The sequence below is a fragment of the Sorghum bicolor genome, chromosome 2 (genome assembly GCF_000003195.3).
Source record: "Sorghum bicolor cultivar BTx623 chromosome 2, Sorghum_bicolor_NCBIv3, whole genome shotgun sequence".
Lineage (NCBI taxonomy): Eukaryota > Viridiplantae > Streptophyta > Magnoliopsida > Poales > Poaceae > Sorghum > Sorghum bicolor.
This window is the reverse complement of record NC_012871.2, coordinates 66547573-66566980: the sequence shown is the minus strand read 5'-3', so window position 1 is coordinate 66566980 and position 19408 is coordinate 66547573. Positions and strand designations below refer to the sequence as shown.

The following is a 19408-nucleotide window of genomic DNA, read 5'->3' as shown; positions in this document are numbered from 1 at the left end:
AACAAATGAGCTGGTTAAACAGTTACAAACTTATGATGAGCTAGATCGCAAGTATTTCCCCCCAATGGAGCGGGTAGGTGATACTTAGGGCTTGTTTAGTTCACCCAAAAACAAATTTTTTTTTAAGATTTCTCGTCACATCAAATCTTACGGCACGTACATGAAGCATTAAATATAGATAAAAATAAAAATTAATTGCACAGTTTACCTGCAAATCGCGAGATAAATCTTTTAAGTCTAGTTTACTCTATGATTGGACAATATTTCTTAAATATGAAAATTCCAAAATTTTCTCGCATCTAAACAAGGCCCAAGGATAAATCTGGGAGCGAGTATGTGACAGTGATACCAAGGACAAATTGGGACTGAGCGAACCATAACACCGAGCAGCGGCGGCGGCGGTATAGCAAAGCCATTCGGAGATAGAGTCGCAGGCGCAGGCCGCAGGTCGTGGTGGATAGCGCAAGGAGCTCGCCGTGTACGAGGCTAAGCGCAAGCGGTTCAGGTGCACCCTCTCTCGTTAGCGCTCTTCATCCTTCTCGTCGGCATCGCAGGTTATTCATCCGCTCGCATCTCCAAGAGCACGGCCTTTACGTCCCCTCTCCGCCCACAGAGGAGAAGATGCCCGTGCTGGAGTTCGTTGAAATGCGTAAATTCTAGATGGTGTGTGAAGATAGCAAACTGATACTAACATCGCGCGTTATTCAGTCCTGCAGGTGATTCTGTTTTGTTTGGGAATGTTTGACGCATCAGTCTTAGAGCACTTGTGATGTTGACAACTATAGCAATCTGTCTCGCTGCCTTTTCAGTGCTTTAAATCAACAATCTGGTTTCTATCTTAGTATCTAATGTGCATGTTGTTTAAATTTGGAGTTGGAGTTTGGGATGATTAATTCATTTTCTTCTAAACGGATCAGCTTGTAGTCTATAGACCCAACGGGCAACAGCTAGTAGTGTAGACTAGTAGCTTTTGCCACTCTTCCTTCTCTAATCCACCCTAGTGGTGTTATTTAGTGTTTTTTTTTGAAAAAGAGTGGTGTGATTTAGCATTGGCCATGTGATTAAGCAATTCATTTCAAACCCGGCACACACTTGTACACATGAGCAGCACTTGGATTGACAGATTTATGGAGTACGTATACTAAGATTCCCCTTTTCAGGAACACCAAGATTTTGATTGAGATCTTTTTTAAGTTTCATTTGTGAAATATTATCTTGTGGGTTGATATGATACCAGCATGACAGCATCAAGATATGGCCATCAAATTTTCAGAACCAGTGAAATTATTGTGATTATATTACATATTACTGTGTCAGATTGGCATTTTCTTGTTCTCTTGGCCTTTTGTCGTTTATACAGATTTTTTTTTTGATTAACAAAACAAGGATTCACAAAAAGTTTCAGGTAATGCTGCATTCCTAATTGGGGTATTTGTTTCCACGAGACCACAGTATGGATGGTATTTCCTGAAGGAAAGAGTGTTGCATCTTCCATGGTATATATATGATACATCCACATGGTAACATTTCTGCATCTGTCACATGTTCAGGTAATCAATCAATAGTACTACAACATTCTTCACATTTTCCTCTCAACTATGACAAGTGTTGCATTGTTTCCATTGTGATGGTTATAAGAAAAATGTCAAGCTCCATGCTTGTAGAAACCAGTAGCATCGTGATACTTATATTGTCACTAGAAAATTTATGATGCCAACAAAGGTTGGATTTATTCTTGATACCTGAAGAATTATAAGTGATTCCATCCATATTTGTGATGCCAGATGCTCAAACATGAGAACTTACAATTTGATCTTAGTGAGTAATGTCTTTCAACCCTGTTCTGGCTCTTTTTTTTTTCCCTTGAGTCTTCTGTACCATCTCAGTGGTGGTCTAACTTTTGACTGGCCCAAGCATAAGTTTTAGATAGCTCAATCTGAACATATGCTGGAATGCATGTAGCCTACGGGGCCTCTGTTGTGTGTTAGAGCTATTCCAGGTTATACTTGCTTCAAGTATGAAGCATTTGCTCATTTTGCCTCTACTTCTATTACCATGCAAATTTCTGTGGTAAGGCTCGCTGGATCTCCATACAATTTTTTCTACAAAGCAGATCCATCGACCTATTCAAGTTTCCTGGTTTGCTGCTGTTTTAAGGTTTATACAGGCTATCTGATAATGAAGATCAGTAAACTCCTAAGTAAAAAAACACAGCCCAAGAGATATGGGCATGGAAATGAAGGAAGTTACAAGTACAGAACACGCAGAACACATGCCATTTTGCAGGGATAGGCAAATAACCCACAGGGCTGGAATGTCTTAATATTTTCTGGTTTTCTCTTCTACATACATAGGCAGCCATTAGCTACAATTTAGGCTGGGCAAAATTCCTATCAAATGCTGACAATAACTACTGTTTATTGGCTATTATTCCTAACCTATTACTTGATGCTCCAATTTAACCAGTAAAGACTATGAACCTAGACACTACATGCACATATACGCACAGGGTTATTCCTAACCAGCAGCTCCTGAATCTTTTTTTTTTCTCGAACACGCAGGAGAGCTGCGTATCATTATATTAAAAGAAGAGGATATAGACTTACAAAGGCTCCGAGAGCCTACTCAAACCCACTCAAACCCACCCACTAGAGCACAAATTGCCATAGAATTTTTAACTTGCATCTTTGGTCTTTCTCTACATCTTAACTCTGCTGTTCATTTCAGATTTCGCTCGGTTTCAAGATTTGGTTGAGCTGGTGCACTGCATGGCAGTTGCACATGTCTTTTGCATTGTGCACTTATGCCACATGAAGCAACATCTCAGATTCTATTTTGGACTAACAACATCTCAGATTTATAGTCATAGTTCTGCAGAGAAACTCTGTTGCCACTTAATGTAAGTCCTCACAACTTCCATAAACCAATTATCTCTGACGCTGCAGCGAAACATAGGTTCAGAACAAGAATCATGTCTCCCTATTTTCTTGGGCTTATAACACCTTACTTGATCAGTTGTTGGATCCGAAGGCTCTGAATAACACTTATCTAGTTAATATCTTTGCTCTACTAGTACTACCTACACTACACTGAACAGCAGTAAACAGCAATCTGCTGGCTTTTGCGTTTTGCACTTGTGCCACGTGCAGGAACCTCTCAGATTATTTTCGGATGAAGAACCTCTCGGATTTGAAGTCAGAGTTCTGCAGAAGAAACTCTGTTGCCACTTAATGTAAGTCCTCACAATTTCCATAAACCAATTATCTCTGACACTGCAGCGAAACTTAGGTTCGGAACAGGAATCATGTCTCTCTATTTTCTTGTACTTATAACACCTTACTTGATCAGTTGCTGGATTAGAAGGCTCTGAACAACACTTATCTAGTTAATATCTTTGCTCTACTAGTACTACCTACACTACACTGAACAGCACTAAACAGCAATCTGCTGGCTTGCTTCAACACACGGCGCCACACGGCTGACATAGTGGCACGACATCGCCATGGTGCTAAGGAAAGCCTGCTCTAGCTCGGCAGAGGCGCCTCTCCTGAGCAAACACATGGCGTACTCCATGACGGCCGCGTCGCAGGGGAGCGTGATCCTGTCGTCGCCGCCCGTGAACCCGAACTCTTCCTGTGACATTTGCAGGAGCTCCCGGAAGAACACGGTGCTAAGGCACGCCAGCGGCACCTCGAACCGTGCGCCGTCGGCCGTGTACACCGTGCAGTGGCCCTTGCTTGCCACGGAGCTGCAGCACTCGTTGGCTTCCTTTGCTGCTGCAGCCCAGATGAGGCGCTTCCTGCCTTGTGCAGCCATCCTCTGCCACTTCTTGGCCTGATGAGCAATCCTCTTGGCGCTGATCATGGTTGTTTGTTGGCCTTTTTTCTTCTTCTTTCTGGATGGAAGCTGGAGAGCTGAGACTTCAGTTTGCTACTTTGCTCTGTTTTGATTTGCTTGTGAAGCTGCAAGTGATGATGTTCAGAGGCCACCGGACTCTGAATATATAGCTCACAGGACTGCTGGAGCGAAATGGTTGGGCAAGGGACAAGGCCATGAGCATGGTGAGTGCGATGTTGCAAGATGCGTCTGCGAGCACGATTTGGATGAGATTCTGATGGGGCCATGTGTCTAGCACATGTTGGTGCCGGTCGTGGTGTGTTTTCAGTGCTTGGATTGGAGCCATGCCGAACGGTGTTGCGGGGAAGCGGCACGAGGACCCCAGTTTGTTGGGACTTGGAACCAACGTGCTGTGTGAGGGCCAGAATTGTTCAGCTGGCGGTTGTGCCATCAGATACATCAGCAGATAAGCTTGGGTTTATTTCAGAACAGGGTGATGAGGATTCCTTGTTTGCTTTCAGACTGGAAATAAGGCACTGCCCCTAGCAATATGGAGGACAGGGAAGCATGGACTGAGTATTTCAATCAGATGGCAATCGCATGCTTCAAGAATAATAGTAGTATAGAAGAACAGGAATGCAGAGAACTTCAAGAAGCTGCTGCGAAGTAGAGGTCACTTGATGTGCAAGTGATCCAGCTGCAGACCGCAAACTAAAGAGGCGATAAAGCTGTCGAGCAAGTTGTATGGGCCACTGGACAGGCTTAATCTGGTCGCTCAGAAACAATGTGCTGTGGGCACAAAAACTGTCACATATCTTGAGATAGAACATATAACAATTGGTACTGACAGTTTGGACCCAATTTCCATGTGGTCTTCATGGCCCATGAGGCATTGCAGTATGGCAGCACATTGTGATATCCTAGCAACCCAGGCATTGCTACTGGTGCATCCAACAAGTGCCAAACAGATGGCCCCAGAGCATTCTAATCAAAACCACACACTATTTTCTCCTTGCAGCAATGCATGTTCAGAGCTCATGGGCTTGTCTCTCGACAGCCTGAGTTGATAGATGCAGTTGGACCGCATGCTCTGCTTGTTCTTCTCCGTTCATTCTCACCTATAAGTGCATCAGCTTAGCAGCAACTCGTCATCTGCCCATCAGCAATCTAAGCATTACACCTAGCTGAACACCACCTGATACATAAGGTTCTCTGAACATTAGTCAGGAAGCGCCAAGAGACTTGTGCAAATGGCAAGGATGTGGCAAAGGATAGCCGCCCTTCCGAGGAAGAGGGTCATGCCGATCCTGGCGAAAGAAAGCGAAGGATCGTGTAGCACGTTGACGTCCGTGGCTGGCAAAGGACACTGCGTTGTGTACTCGGCTGATGGGCTGCGGTTCGAGGTCCCGCTGGCATATCTTGGCAAAGTGGTCTTCAGCGAGCTCCTAATGCTGTCGTGAGAAGAGTTTGGATTCGAGAGCGATGACGGCAAGATCATGCTGCCCTGTGATGCTGCTGTGATGGAGTACGTGATGTGTTTGCTTAGAAGAGATGCCTCTGAAGAGGTTGTGAGAGCCTTCTTGAGCTCCATGACCAGGCCATGTCACACTGTCAGCGGCGTGGCACCTTGGGACCAACAGCTAGCTGTTTGTGTATGACTTAATAGCTCTGATTATGTATATAAATTTTTGAAGATGAAGTGATGGTCACCTTTATTTCTTTTAACTACCGTACACGGGTTGTATAATAAAATGGGTGATTGCTCATGCCACGGTGAAAGCATATAGTTAGCTTTTGCACTGGCATACATGATCTAAAGCACCATGGTATCCAAAGTCTAGTGTTGGGGTGTGTGAGTTGTGGGGGGTGTGTGTGTGTGTGTGGGTGTTGGGTCTCTTGGACCTATGTACCTTTTTTCTACCTTATTGAAATGACGCGCAGTTCTCCTGCGCTGTTCGAGAAAAAAAAAGCACCATGGTGATGCGCAATGCTATCTTCTAGCATATATGTACATTTGTATTTGGGAATTCTTGCAAAATATGATAGGTTTGGTGTGCTTTAAGAATCTATTTTAGGTTATATTTGTGGTGAAATATATGCATTGAAGGTAAAAAATATAAGCCATAAGATGTTGTATGGGAACAAAGAAATTACGAGTAAACGGCCTGCTGAGCACATGCCCTTTTTCAGCTCCTGAATCCTGAGAGCCTGTTTGTAAGTTCCATCTTTGGTCTTTCTCCACATCTCAACTCTGCTGTTCGCTTTCAGATTTCGTTTGGATTCTGTAAAGAGGGCTGGACTGGAGGCACGACTTCAACATTCGGTTCAGCTGGTGTCCGGAATGGCAGTTGTGCTTGTGCATGGCTTTTGCGTTTTGCACTTGTGCCACATGCAGGAACCTCTCAGATTATTTTCGGATGAAGAACCTCTCGGATTTGAAGTCAAAGTTCTGCAGAAGAAACTCTGTTGCCACTTAATGTAAGTCCTCACAATTCCATAAACCAATTATCTCTGACACTGCAGCGAAACATAGGTTCAGAACAAGAATCATGTCTCTATTTTCTTGTACTTATAACACCTTACTTGATCAGTTGCTGGATTAGAAGTCTCTGAACAACACTTATCTAGAATATCTTTGCTCTACTAGTACTACCTACACTACACTGAACAGCACTAAACAGCAATCTGCTGGCTTGCTTCAATACACGGCGCCACACGGCTGACATAGTGGCACGACATCGCCATGGTGCTAAGGAAAGCCTGCTCTAGCTCGGCAGAGGCGCCTCTCCTGAGCAAACACATGGCGTACTCCATGACGGCCGCGTCGCAGGGAAGTGTGATCCTGCCATCGCCGCCCGTGAACCCGAACTCTTCCTGTGACATTTGCAGGAGCTCCCGGAAGAACGCGGTGCTAAGGCACGCCAGCGGCACCTCGAACCGCGCGCCGTCGGCCGTGTACACCGTGCAGTGGCCCTTGCTCGCCACGGAGCTCCAGCACTCGTTGGCTTCCTTTGCTGCTGCAGCCCAGGTGAGGCGCTTCCTGCCTTGTGCAGCCATCCTCTGCCACTTCTTGGCCAGATGAGCAATCATCTTGGCGCTGATCATGGTTGTTTGTTGGCCTTTTTTCTTCTTCTTTCTGGATGGAAGCTGGAGAGCTGAGACTTCAGTTTGCTACTTTGCTCTGTTTTGATTTGCTTGTGAAGCTGCAAGTGATGATGTTCAGAAGCCACCTGACCCTGAATATATAGCTCACAGGACTGCTGGAGCGAAATGGTTGGGCAAGGGACAAGGCCATGAGCACGGTGAGTGCGATGTTGCAAGACGCGTCTGTGGGCACGATTGTGGTGCACCTGGTGCAGGTGGTGGTGCGCTTTTGGTGCTTGGATTGGGCATCACCCATGCTGGTGTTGTGGAGAAGCAGCATGAGGACCCCATGTTTGTTGGCGCCAACCTGAAGAGTGAGGGCCAGAAATTGTTCAGCTGTCAGTTGTGTCATCAGATACATCGGCATGGCCACAGCAAAATGAAAGACAGGAAAGCATGGACTGAGTATTTCAATCAGATGGATGTGGCACACTGCCAGAATAATAATAGTACAGAAAAATTGTAATGTAGAGAACTGCAAGAAGCAGCTGAGAAATAGAGCTCACATGATGTGCTAGTGATCCATCTGCAGACCGCAAATTGAAGAAGAGATAAGCTGTCTAACAAGTTGTCTGTGACGCTGGACAGGCTTAATCCTGTTGCTCAGAGACAATGTGCTGTGGGCACGAAAACTTTCAGATATCTTGTGTCAGAATGTATAACAATTGGTACTGACAGTTTGGACCCAATCTACATGTGGTCTTCATGGCCCATGAGGCATTGCAGTATGGCAACACATTGTGATATCCTAGCAACCCAGACATTGCTACTGTTGCATCCAACAAGTGCCAAGCAGATGCCGGCCCCCAGAGCAATCTAATCAAAACCACACACTATTTCTCCTTGCAGCAATGCATGTTCAGAGCTCGTGGGCTTGTCTCTCGATTGCCTGAGTTGATAGATGCACTTGGACCACATGCTCTGCTCCTCCTTCTCCGTTCGTTCTCACCTATAAATGCATCAGCTTAGCAGCAACTCTTCATCAGCCCATCAGCAAGCTAAGCATCACCTACTGAACACCACCTGTTACAAAAGGTTCTCTGAACTTCAGTCAGGAAAGGAGAGCCGGCAACCATGATTAGTGCCAAGAGACTTGTGCAAATGGCAAGAAAGTGGCAAAGGATAGCCGCCCTTACGAGGAAGAGGGTCATGCCGATACCAGCAAAAGAAAGCGAAGGATCGTGCAGCACTTCGACTTCGGTTGCTGGCAAAGGACACTTCGTTGTGTACTCGGTCGACGGGCAGCGGTTTGAGGTCCCGCTGTTGTACCTTGGCACGGTGGTCTTCGGCGAGCTCCTAGTGCTGTCGCAAGAAGAGTTTGGGTTCGCGAGCAACGACGGCAAGATCACTCTGCCCTGTGACGCCATGGTGATGGAGTATGTGATGTGTTTGCTTAGAAGAGATGCCCCTGAAGAGGTTGTGAGAGCCTTCTTGAGCTCCATGGCCAGGCCATGTCACACCGTCAGCGGCGTGGCAACATGGAACCAGCGGCTAGCTGTTTGTGTATAACTTAATATCTGTAATGATGTATATAATTCTTTTTTGTTAAGTTGCACTAGATGACTAGAGGCATAGGGAATGGTATGAAATGAAGTACGGAGTATATGACAAATTTCACCAATCTTTGCAATCGTCGTGACAAGTTACTAGATTCTTGGCTTCCTTTGTATTTTTCCTATGTCCTAAAAGAATACACAACTTACTTATCGAGGAATCAAACTCTTTTAAGTTGATAAAATATATAAAAATGGAAATGATTTATGACGGGTGCCCCACCGCCTCCCTGCGCTTGCAGCCCACTGCCTCCCCCGCGCGCAGCCGTGATGGATCTGGCGGCAGCAGCACCATATCTGTGCCATGTAGGCCTCCTTGTCGTCCTCCTCCTGAAACACTGAACTAGGGTTCTAGCGAGATCTCCCTATCATCTCTTCCAATTTCGGTGGGCTATAGAAGGCGGTGGAGATGGTCGATGGATGGTTTAGGGGTGTTGGTGACGGCGAGGGTGATAAGACCAAGTCAGGGCGAGAGAGCTCTGGCCATGGTTGTGGCGGCGGTGGTGAGGGGGGGGGGGGGGGCAGGGGGACAATGCTAGCGGTCGTGGAGCTCCGGCGGAACCCTATCTCGTTGCAGCGGGGCGAGGGGGCAGGACGCTAGAGTCGGTGAAAAATAGTTGTTGTGTAAGTGTTTTTTGGACTAAAAACTATTGTGAGGAGGTATGCGCACTAGAAGTCCAAATCCTACATGCGCATGATGTAGTTAAGTCATATAAAAAATACTACTCCCCTCATTCTAAATTATAAGTCGTTCTCGTTTTTTTAATACATAGCAAATATAACTTATATCTAGATGCATAGCAAACTTATGTATCTAAAAATACACTTATAGTTTAGAATGGAGTTGGTAATATTTATAATGCGTAATAAATATCGTTGGATTAATAGTATATTTTTTCTAATAAATATATTTAGAGATACAAATGTTAATATTATTTTCTATAGAGTAATATATATATATGGGTCCTTGAACTTGTCTCTCGCATCATTTAGGTCCCCGAACTCTTAAAATATATTTTTTGGTACTTAAACTTATTTTTGTGTGTCATCTAGGTCCTACATTTCAAAATTGTTACTTTAGGTCGAGGTCCTCACACTTGACTCAGTGTATCATTTAGGTCCCTGAATTTACTATACTGTGTTATTTAGATCCAAATAGACTCGATCTACTCCATGTCAAGATGTCGCATGCCATAACAGTTGAATCTACACCTTATTCTTGACTACTTCATCCGTCCCAAAAAGAGTGTCGTTTTAGATTTTCATGCCACAAGTTTGACTCGATTTATAGAAAATACGTACAATATTTATATTTCTAAATAAATTTGTTAAAAACTAGACTTAAAGATCTTTCCAATGATACTAATTATGTACTATAAATATTTATATTTTTTACTATATATTTAGTTAAAGTTATTTCTCAGAAAACGAAAACAACACTTATTTTGGGACGGGGGAGTAGGTAAGAAACTTAATGGCAAAGCAATGGTTTGCCTATCTCCTCTGCCTAAGGCCTTGTTTAGTTCTCCAAAAATTTTGCAAAATTTTTCAGATTCCCCATCACATCGAATCTTTAGACGTATGCATGGAGTATTAAATATAGATAAAAATAAAAACTAATTACACAGTTTGGTCGAAATTGACGAGACGAATCTTTTAAGCCTAGTTAGTCCATAATTGAATAATATTTGTCAAATACAAACAAAAGTGCTACTATTTCTATTTTGCAAAATTTTTTGGAAGTAAACAAGGGCTATCTCCAACAGGAGACCCATTTGGGAACCCAAACCCAAAATAGGTCTCCAACACAATACCTATAGTCTGCCAACAGAGTAATCATACAGAAGACCCATTTTGGGTATCAGGAGAGGCATAACCCAAATTTGGGTATCCTCTCTCCTCGAGACCCACTTGCAGAGAGTGTTGTCTTTTAGGTATTGTTGTTGGAGAAGACTAAAAATAGGTATGGAATATTTTACCTGTAGCGCTACATAAAGGATAAATGAGTCTTGTATTTTGGGTGACGATTGTTGAAGATAGTCTTGCCTAGCTTTGGCCTTGTTATCACCACCACTACTGATGACGTCGTGGCCTTTGATGCGGAGAATAATAAAAACATAAGGGTGGGGATGCCAAGTTGGCAATGGTGATGTGATGCCTTGTTACATAAGATTGGAATGCACAGAGAGGAGGAGAGTAAGGATGGAAATGATTGGAAGGAGCTCCATCACTTTCAGTTTTACATTTCTCTGTCAAAAATGAAAATGATGTAATATTTTAAAAAATGAGAGCGGTATTGATATCTGGTAATGTCGAAAACGATACTATACGAAAGTACATCGGTAACGGTTGGAACCTAATAAAATGATACATCAAAAACAATAAACGCTTCAAATCGTAGAACATGCCATCATGCAAGTATATAACCTGATCCATCTCATACAAATGAACTAACGATTAAGACAGAGACACTACTTCGTCCATGAAACAGTCACATACATTAGCATTACTTAACAAAGTCCAATCACTTGTTTGGATATAACTGGGTTGAATTAAGGTTTCAAGTGAGACCCACATGTTTTTTGTGGGTCTTATCTTAGAGTGATCTTGTCTAAAGACACATTTAGCTTGATGGCCGTTAAGGGCTTGATCTTAGTTTGTCTTTTTGTAGTTCTATAGGACTTGAACCATGCAAGGGGTGACTAGAATTGGATAATAAAGTTTAATTTCTTTAAAGTCCAATTCACCTTTTTATTGGGCCATTTGGTCCTTCTGCGCCTCTACCAGGGACAAGGCCATGAGAACGGTACATAATATGTTTGGATCAACATTTGATGGGTCCAAGAGTTTGGCGTGTGCCAGAGCCAATTATAGTGTGCTTGCGGTGCTTGGATTGGAAACCCTCTACGCAGCAATGCCGAGTGTGTGTGTGTGTTTTTACTGTGGATTCATTAATCTGACCTCTATATCCACGTAGGATATATACAACCAAAAGAATACAAGAGCACTTAGACTCACATCTCAAGTTCTCAACAAAGAGGCGGAGAACACAATACAAAAAAAACTACGATCTCGGCACGTCCCTGTTTCCTAACATATAGTGACATCCTCTCGTGAAATGGCCAGATTCGAGTGGAAGTGGTCAAGTCGTTGCCGCCCCTATTGCGTCATGTTGCGAACCTCCACTGGTGCCATCTTCATTCGCTTTCACGTGAGGTGATGCCACATATCGTCAGTGAGTCCACCTTCATCTATCGTTGTCCAATCAAAACTAGCCGATCGGACACAAGCCGACAGGATCCGCTTCCGCTTCGCTAGATTCCAAGGCCTCCATTGCCCATAGGGCAGCCGCCGTCATTGGGATCATGGTCGTCACCTCTGTCGGAGTCCTCTGACGCTGTTGCCGAGGATAACCTCTTCCGCCCGAACTCCTAGGCCACCGCTGCTGGCAGGATCCACCTCCTCGCCGCGATCTTCACCGGCGCTCAGGCCGCCGCCGCCCCTGGGTTGCCGTTGCCGGCGAGGAAACTTAGGTTCATGGTCTATGGTCTATGGTCCATGGACCATGGTCTATGGTGAGCTTCCTTTTTGTACGGCATTCACTATTGAGACTGCGAGAGATTAGAAACTTAGGTTCATCTAGTAGCTATCATTCACATGACATGCGAAAGTGCAAATGAAATTCTGAGTGGTGCATCATGTCACACACTCACGTGCAAAAGATACACTGACCAGAATGGCCTTTACATTCTGCCAACAAAACTGATAGCAAAATTCTGAATATCGCAGTAAGTTTCCAACTGGAAATGAAAGATGCACGATGACACATTGTGGTTCAGCTGGAGCACATTGTGGATTCAGAAAACTGTGCTGAAGAATTTCATTTGCCCGAAATTAAGCTCTTATATATGTGCTCAGTAAACAAGAACACTGGGGCTAACTTGCTAAGTCGCTACCTTCCTTGATCGTTTGCAGGATCAGAAGGACCTGAATAACACCTCTCTCTGTCCTAATAATATCTACACTGATGAACTACTACTTATACAGTCTGCAGCTAACAGCAAGCTGCCACATACGGCGCCACGTGGTTTGCAGAGTGGCACGACATTGCCATGGTGCTCATCAGGAACGCCTTCTCTAGCTCCGCAGAGGCGCTCCTCTTCAGCAAGCACAAGGCGTACTCCATGACCATGGCATCACAGGGCAGTGTGATCTTGCCGTCGCCGCCCGTGAAGCCAAACTCCTCCTTGGACATCTGCAGGAGCTCCGCGAAGACTGTTGTGCCGAGGCACGCCAAGGGCACCTCAAACCGTGCCCCGTCAGCCGTGTACACTGCGCAGTGGCCCTTGCTCGCCACGGAAGTGCAGCACTTGTCGACTTCCTTTGCTGCTGTCCTGAGGTGCCTCCTCCCAAGTGCTGCCATCCTCTGCCACTTCTTGGCCAGCTGAGCGATGCTCTTGGTGCTGATCATGGTTACTTCTTTCTTTCTTGGCTAGAAAGTGGAAACTTGAGAGCTCGCTCTGAGTTGAGAACTTGAGATTGTGATGGTGTTCTCAGGCCACTTGAGCTGAATATATAGCGAATCGAGTGGGATAGTTGGGCAAGGGACAAGGCCATGAGGACGGTGAGTGGGATGTTGCAAGACGCGTCTGCGAGTACGATTTGGATGAGACTCCAATGGGGGCCGAGTGTTTGGTGCTTGCCGGTGCCGGTGCTGAATGCTCGTGGTGTGCTTGCTGTCGGTGCTCGGACTGCACAGAATCCGTGATGGTGCACCATGCCGAGCGGTGTCGCTGGGAAGTGGCACGAGGACCCCATGTTTGTTGGGGCCAACGTGGAGCACCAGCACATCGTGATATCAAGCCTTCACATTGCTTCTCCTTGCAACACTGCATGTTCTGAGCTCATGGCGTTGCCTCTTGCCTGTCAGAGATGGTAACTACATGATCTGCATCGTCGTCTTCTCTTTGCCCTGACCTATAAATCCATCAGCTTACCACCAAAACACTTCATCTTCATCAGCCCACCAGCAAGCTAAGCACCACACCTGGTATCTGCCTGAACACCACCATATAGAAACTGAATCTCTCTCTGAATATTCAGCCAAAAAAGAAGGAGAAGCAACCATGATCAGTGCCAAGAGGATTGTTTGGATGGCAAAGAAGTGGCAGAGAATGGCTGCCCTGGCGAGGAAGCGGCTCACGGCGACTCCGCGGAAAGAAGACGCCGATTGTCCGTGCAGCGCATCGACGTCGGTGGCCGTCAAGGGCCATTGTGTCGTGTACTCCTCCGACGGGAGGCGGTTCGAGGTCCCGCTGGCGTACCTTGGCACAGCGGTGTTCAGCGAGCTCCTGAGCATGTCGCGGGAGGAGTTTGGGTTTGCCGGCGCCAATGGCAGGATCACGTTGCCCTGTGACGCCGCGGTGGTGGATTACATGATGCATTTGCTTAGGCGAGACGCCTCTGAAGAGATTGCGAGGGCGTTCTTGAGCTCCATGGCCAGACCTTGCCACCACAGCGTCAGTGGCATGGCGCCATCGGTGCGCCAATCAGCTATCTGTGTATAGCTATTGTTACCACATGATGTATACAATATTAGATTCATTTAGCCGGATGTAATATTCTGGGATCATAGGGAATCACACAGAAGGTTCTTCATTTGATATCCTTTTTCTGAAGTCTGAATACGCCTGTTCCATGAATTTGGAAGAAACGTTTCTCGTGGCATGAATGACATGGTAGAAAGTACTGTAAAGAAGAGGAAGCCATGGCCTGAAAGTTCGCGGACGCGCGAGATTCGTTGAAAGACGCAACGGCAGCGGCCACCGCGGACGGGCTCCTGGGACCGGGACGGTAGGAGCCGACGTCGGCGGCGGCGGAAGGAGAGAACGTCTTCTATATATAGCCCACCCAAAACCATAGACAGTAAACACGCCGAGTATATAATAGCTTGCCGTGTTCGTTTATTAGTCATTTATCTCTGTTTAATGACCTTTTAATCCGTTTAAATGACCATTTAGCCTGAATAAATATTTAAACAATAGGTGACCGTTTAGTCCGTTGAAACATTTATCGCCGTGTAAATTGTAAGTGCTTGTCGGTGAACCAAACAGCGTGGCCAACCTCGACGCGCTAGTCGTTCCCTAGTCGTAATCCTGTAGGTCCCTGTGTAACAAGGAGCGACGATATGGAGCTCACATGAGATGCCAGTGTTCCAACAGACCAGCAATTGAACAAGTGATATGAAGTTGTCCAGCAAGTTGTTTGGGCCGCTGATGAACACCTTCCAGTCCGGTTGTTCAGATACAAGATGGTATGGGACGGATGGGAGTGGACAACTGTAACGCTATATGTCTCAATCTGACGACCCAATTCAGATGCCCATTGATATCTCAGTGAAGGAACGTTGGTTCCAATTTTCATGTGGTCATCACGAGGCGTGCTTCTTAGACTCGACTGGCAGCGCATCGTGGTATCCAACTACTGAACTGTCCAAGGACGCCCAAACAATGCTGCACTAGTGGCTCCAACAAGTCCCAAACACAGATGGCCCAGAAAAATCCAATCAAAATCACACTCGCTTTCTCTTGCAAGCTGCAACAACGCTGCATGTTGAGTGCTCGTGGCCTTGTCCCTTGCCAGCTGGAGTGGATAACTGCATTTGAACGGCATGCTTCTCTTTCCCCTCCTCACCTATAAATCCATCAGCTTAGCACCAACACTTGATCAGTCCATCAGCAAGCGAAGCACTACACCAACTAACTCACCAAGTAGCTAAACACTAGCTACCTGTTAGCCAAGCAAGAGACGGGAACATGGTCAGCGCCAAGAGACTTGTTCAAATGGCCAAGAAGTGGCAGAGGATGGCTGCCATGGCTAGGAGGCGGATCGCACTGACGCCGGCGAAAGGAACCACCGAGGTATCGTCGTGCAGCACTTCGTCGGTGGCTGGAAAGGGCCACTGCGTGGTGTACTCGGCAGACGGAAGGCGGTTCGAAGTCCCGCTGGCGTACCTCGGCACCGCCATCTTCGGCGTGCTCCTGAGCATGTCGCAAGAGGAGTTCGGGTTCGCCGGTGGCGACGGCAGGATCATGGTGCCCTGTGACGCCACCATCATGGAGTACGTGATGTGTTTGCTTAGAAGAGATGCATCGGAAGAGGTGGTGAGGGCGTTCCTAAGCTCCATGGTGAAGCCTTGCCACTGTGGAAATGGCTTGGCGCAATCCATGGGAGTTAGCCAGCAAGTTGTGTTCTAGGTTCTAAGGATTAGCAGTTTAGCACTTAGATTCTTTTATCATTCTTGAATTGAGATATATATGTAAATAGCATTGTGAGAGACCCAGAAATGGAACTTAGTCGGGAGTAAGGGTTAATTGGATTTGTGCCATTATAACTTCACTGTTTTTTAAGTATACCATTACTATTCAATAAACTATGCCAATGCCATTATAATTTTTACGAAAGCTGAAATACCCCATTATACATGTATGTTGCGTCTTCGGGCCCATGTGCAGATGTACGAATAATTTTATATTTTCATATAGACCAAAATACCCCTCCTACTCTATCTCTGGCGGGCCCAATGTGTCACCCCCTTCCTCTGTCTTCTCCCTCATCCTTTTCATGGAAAGGACACGTGCACAGGTTAGTGAAGACCTCGCTGGCAATGAGGAGCTAGCCCATGGACCTTCACAGCCTCGACAAGTGGGCTCCCTTGCATGTGCTCGGGCAACTCCCCCACCCTGGTGGTGGTGCCCTTCCACCCCACCCGGACGACGTCCTGCATCTCGCGTCTCCTACCCCGACGGCGGACACACCCACCCCCGGTGGCGCCCTCCCCCATTGCCGGTGACGCTTTCCCCCACCCACTGCGGGGCCCTCCTCTATCCCCACCCTCTCCACTCACTAGAGGCGAGGTCCACTCGTGGCTATGATGGCAGCGGTTATTCCCTAACTTGGCGAGCACGGGTGAACTCCCCATCACCACCACGACCGAGCACCCCACCCCATGGATCCCGACAGCAGGGGTGGCCTCTCCATCACCGGCGGCAGCAACATGTCCCCACCATGACGCCACCCACCCCGCGCGACGGCGGCTCCACCACACGCACCTTGACCATCGCCAAGCGAGCAGGTAGCCAGCGACCGGAGATGGAGAAGACAGAGAGAAGAGAGGTTGTGTAAAAGGCTGACATATGGGCCTCATGTGTAAGTGAGTGTGAGAGAGGAGATGAAGGGGGCAATCTTGTTCATATGGATAGCGGAACTGCTCCATAAGCCTAACAGTGGGCCCAAATCATCTTCATATGTATATAATGGTGTATTTCAAACATCTTCAGAATTATAACGGTTCTGACATAGTTTCTTGAATAGTGATGGTGTGTTTCAAAAACGGCGAACTTATAATGGCATAGATCCAATTAACCCTATATTTGTTGGTTTTCTCCAACCATTTCAATATCTCACTCCTAAAATCTTAAAGACAGTTTTGCATTAGAAAATCACCAAGCCACTGTTATACCTTATTTATCTCTTGTACATTTGCATTGGAAACCCTATACTTTCTTCTACACATTACTATTCTTCCTCCACCTCCAGATCAACTAACACTCTACTCGTTAGTGGGTGCCACGACCACCTCAGCCCCTCCCAGCCTGCCATAGTAAGTCAGGGCTAGGCTGGCGACGGCCATAGCCTGCCAAGCGGTGGCTGCGGCCAACCAGTGGTCGCTAGTGGTTGGGCAATCAGATATGTACTACAGTACCAGCTGCTGAATTGGGCTGAGACATATTGCAAGCATCCTGGGTTCAGCTTTTATGGAGCTGCTCATATCTGTTTCAGTGTCCTGTCTGAAGTGGTTCATAGATGAGCAGGTTCACTCAGAAGCAATCGTTTCTAAATGATTCAGGCCCTACCTCCTGTTTTGCTAACACCTACAGTTAACTAAAAATTCAGCATCAATGCCTCAACGGGGACATGGCAGGTTGGTTCAAGAGTCAGGAGACTTGATTCCCAGGCAGATGCAGGGTTCACTTCACTGCTTTTCGGTGTGTACACTGTTCTTGGAGTTGCATGCTAGGTGTTGGTGAACAGTGCTTTCATTGCTGCAAATCATGCAACTTGATCGACAGCTCCATATCTCAGTTCCTGCAGATGGTCTGCTTTATTTCTGTCATAGCATGTGACAACGTTTTATGGTATATGTGTGCATTTTTCAATGGACTGTGCATACATGCCGCCCCAATTTCTTCAAACCATAGTCATGAATCCTTCTTGGTCGATGTCCTACTAAGTTCCATTTCTGGTCTCTCACATTGTAACTATTTACATGTATCATTCAAGAATGATAAAACAATCAAAGTGCTAACTAATCCTCAGAAGCTAGAACACAGCTTGCTGGCTAACTCCCATGGATTGCACCAAGCCATTTCCACAGTGGCAAGGCCTCACCATGGAGCTGAGGAACGCCCTCACCACCTCTTCCGATGCATCTCTCCTAAGCAAACACATCACGTACTCCATGACGGCGGCATCACACGGCACCATGATCCTGCCATCGTCGCTGGCAAACCCGAACTCCTCCTGCGACATGCTGAGGAGCACGCCAAAGATGGCGGTGTCGAGGTACGCCAGCGGGACCTCGAATCGCCTGCCGTCTGCCGAGTACACCACGCAGTGGCCTTTGCCGGCCACCGGCGAAGTGCTGCACGGTGATGATCCCTCGGTGGTTCCTTTGGTCGGCGCCGATGCGATCCGCCTCCTTGCCATGGCCGCCATTCTTTGCCACTTCTTTGCCATTTGAGCAAGTCTCTTGGCGCTGACCATGTTTGGTTTCCGTCTCCTGCTTTCCTGGCTACAAGTTCAGAGAAGTTCAGCTTGTATTGTATCTAACAGGTGGTGTAGTGCTTCGCTTGCTGATGGATTGGTCAAGTGTTGGTGCTAAGCCGATGGATTTATAGGTGAGGAGGGGAAAGAGAAGCATGCTACATGCCGTTCAAGTGCAGCCTATGCAGCACGGATACGGATACGCGTATCGGTATCGGAAGGATACGGATACGCGGATACGGCAATTTCTCAAAAAACATGATACGCGGATACGTTTTACTTTTTTTTAATAAATAAAATAAATAATAATGTAAACTAAAATTGTGGAAGTGTAGAATTTTAGTAATCACTAATTCTTAGTTTATAGTACATACAATCATATATGATACATCACCAGATCAGCTTGTAGGTTTCTTAATTTCACAAGAGATGAGGAGAGTGAAGTCAGGAAACAGGATTGTATTTGTTATGATTGTGGCTAGTGGATCCTATGCTACGACTAGCGGACTAGGACTAGCACTTGCGTGTTGCGCCAGCACTGCTGAAATTTGCAGAGGCCATCTAGATGGAAGCAACAAGTAGAGAAGTAGAGTACATCAAGAATGGAAAGGGAGTGTACTCATGGGAGATCGGCGGAAGCTAGCTTCGCTGCTGAGTTCCGAATCGTCCTCTTCCATGCATCTCCCCCCTGCATCGCGGTCTGTAGCGGACTAATAGGTGCTCCCCAGGGCGCCGTGCGTGGGGACTGGGGACGAGTGGACAGGATGCTGCGTGAGGGGGCAGGGGCACGTTGCAGGTGCGGAAACTCGTCGCTGGCAGCCCGCGAGCCGGGACGGAGGCTCGTCGACGGCGAGCGAAGAGGCAGAGGCTCGTAGCCAGTCGCCGGCGGCTGGCGCACACGATGCGGCGGGATGCGGGCGAGGCGCAGGGTTGCGGCGCGAGGCGTGCGGGAATCGGGAGGCCAGCCGGCTAGGACGTCGGGGACAGGACAAGGTACTTTTGTTTGGCTGGGCCGTATCGGTGATGAGGATACGTATCAGACCACGTAT

At 46.7% G+C, this 19408-nt stretch overlaps 7 protein-coding genes across 8 annotated transcripts; 3 read left to right on the top strand and 4 right to left on the bottom strand.

Annotated features, from left to right (window-relative positions):
• On the top strand, positions 338-14964 carry LOC110432825. Of its 2 annotated transcripts, none has more exons than XM_021453709.1 (5): positions 338-1550; positions 2728-2899; positions 3161-3232; positions 6106-6315; positions 14245-14964. In XM_021453709.1, the coding sequence occupies exons 1-5, from the start codon at positions 1505-1507 to the stop codon at positions 14336-14338; spliced, it is 594 nt and encodes a 197-aa protein (XP_021309384.1). In that variant the 5' UTR covers positions 338-1504; the 3' UTR covers positions 14339-14964. The 2 variants fall into 2 exon arrangements, with proteins under 2 accessions (XP_021309384.1, XP_021309385.1); XM_021453710.1 differs by lacking the exon at positions 14245-14964 and adding an exon at positions 6429-6540 and having other exon boundaries at positions 339-1550.
• LOC8077212 (auxin-responsive protein SAUR36) lies at positions 3293-4188 on the bottom strand. Its single transcript, XM_002460563.2, has one exon. The coding sequence runs from the start codon at positions 3862-3864 to the stop codon at positions 3433-3435; it is 432 nt and encodes a 143-aa protein (XP_002460608.1). The 5' UTR covers positions 3865-4188; the 3' UTR covers positions 3293-3432.
• On the bottom strand, positions 6286-7064 carry LOC8077211 (auxin-responsive protein SAUR36). Its single transcript, XM_002460562.2, has one exon. It carries the CDS (start codon positions 6940-6942, stop codon positions 6511-6513), a length of 432 nt encoding a protein of 143 aa, XP_002460607.1. The 5' UTR covers positions 6943-7064; the 3' UTR covers positions 6286-6510.
• On the bottom strand, positions 12384-13088 carry LOC8077210 (auxin-responsive protein SAUR36). Its single transcript, XM_021453711.1, has one exon. The coding sequence runs from the start codon at positions 13003-13005 to the stop codon at positions 12589-12591; it is 417 nt and encodes a 138-aa protein (XP_021309386.1). The 5' UTR covers positions 13006-13088; the 3' UTR covers positions 12384-12588.
• LOC8055005 (auxin-responsive protein SAUR36) lies at positions 13420-14202 on the top strand. Its single transcript, XM_002462735.2, has one exon. The coding sequence runs from the start codon at positions 13661-13663 to the stop codon at positions 14099-14101; it is 441 nt and encodes a 146-aa protein (XP_002462780.1). The 5' UTR covers positions 13420-13660; the 3' UTR covers positions 14102-14202.
• On the top strand, positions 15205-15986 carry LOC8063344 (auxin-responsive protein SAUR36). Its single transcript, XM_002462734.2, has one exon. The coding sequence runs from the start codon at positions 15350-15352 to the stop codon at positions 15788-15790; it is 441 nt and encodes a 146-aa protein (XP_002462779.1). The 5' UTR covers positions 15205-15349; the 3' UTR covers positions 15791-15986.
• Positions 17679-19112, bottom strand: LOC8063343 (auxin-responsive protein SAUR36). The gene is made up of 2 exons (XM_002460560.2): positions 18979-19112; positions 17679-18387 (listed from the first exon to the last, which is right to left on the bottom strand). Exon 2 carries the CDS (start codon positions 18357-18359, stop codon positions 17916-17918), a length of 444 nt encoding a protein of 147 aa, XP_002460605.1. The 5' UTR covers positions 18360-18387; positions 18979-19112; the 3' UTR covers positions 17679-17915.

Excerpts from the sequence above, each read along its gene's own strand:
- LOC8055005 (XM_002462735.2), top strand. The coding sequence starts at position 13,661 with ATGATCAGTGCCAAGAGGATTGTTTGGATGGCAAAGAAGTGGCAGAGA.
- LOC8063343 (XM_002460560.2), bottom strand. The coding sequence starts at position 18,359 with ATGGTCAGCGCCAAGAGACTTGCTCAAATGGCAAAGAAGTGGCAAAGA.
- LOC8077210 (XM_021453711.1), bottom strand. The coding sequence starts at position 13,005 with ATGATCAGCACCAAGAGCATCGCTCAGCTGGCCAAGAAGTGGCAGAGG.
- LOC8077211 (XM_002460562.2), bottom strand. The coding sequence starts at position 6,942 with ATGATCAGCGCCAAGATGATTGCTCATCTGGCCAAGAAGTGGCAGAGG.
- LOC110432825 (XM_021453709.1), top strand. The coding sequence starts at position 1,505 with ATGATACATCCACATGGTAACATTTCTGCATCTGTCACATGTTCAG. Across the intron at positions 1,551-2,727 it reads TGCATCTGTCACATGTTCAG|ATTTCGCTCGGTTTCAAGAT; the intron begins GTAATCAATCAA and ends TGTTCATTTCAG. Across the intron at positions 6,316-14,244 it reads AAACTCTGTTGCCACTTAAT|AAACGTTTCTCGTGGCATGA; the intron begins GTAAGTCCTCAC and ends TGAATTTGGAAG.
- LOC8063344 (XM_002462734.2), top strand. The coding sequence starts at position 15,350 with ATGGTCAGCGCCAAGAGACTTGTTCAAATGGCCAAGAAGTGGCAGAGG.
- LOC8077212 (XM_002460563.2), bottom strand. The coding sequence starts at position 3,864 with ATGATCAGCGCCAAGAGGATTGCTCATCAGGCCAAGAAGTGGCAGAGG.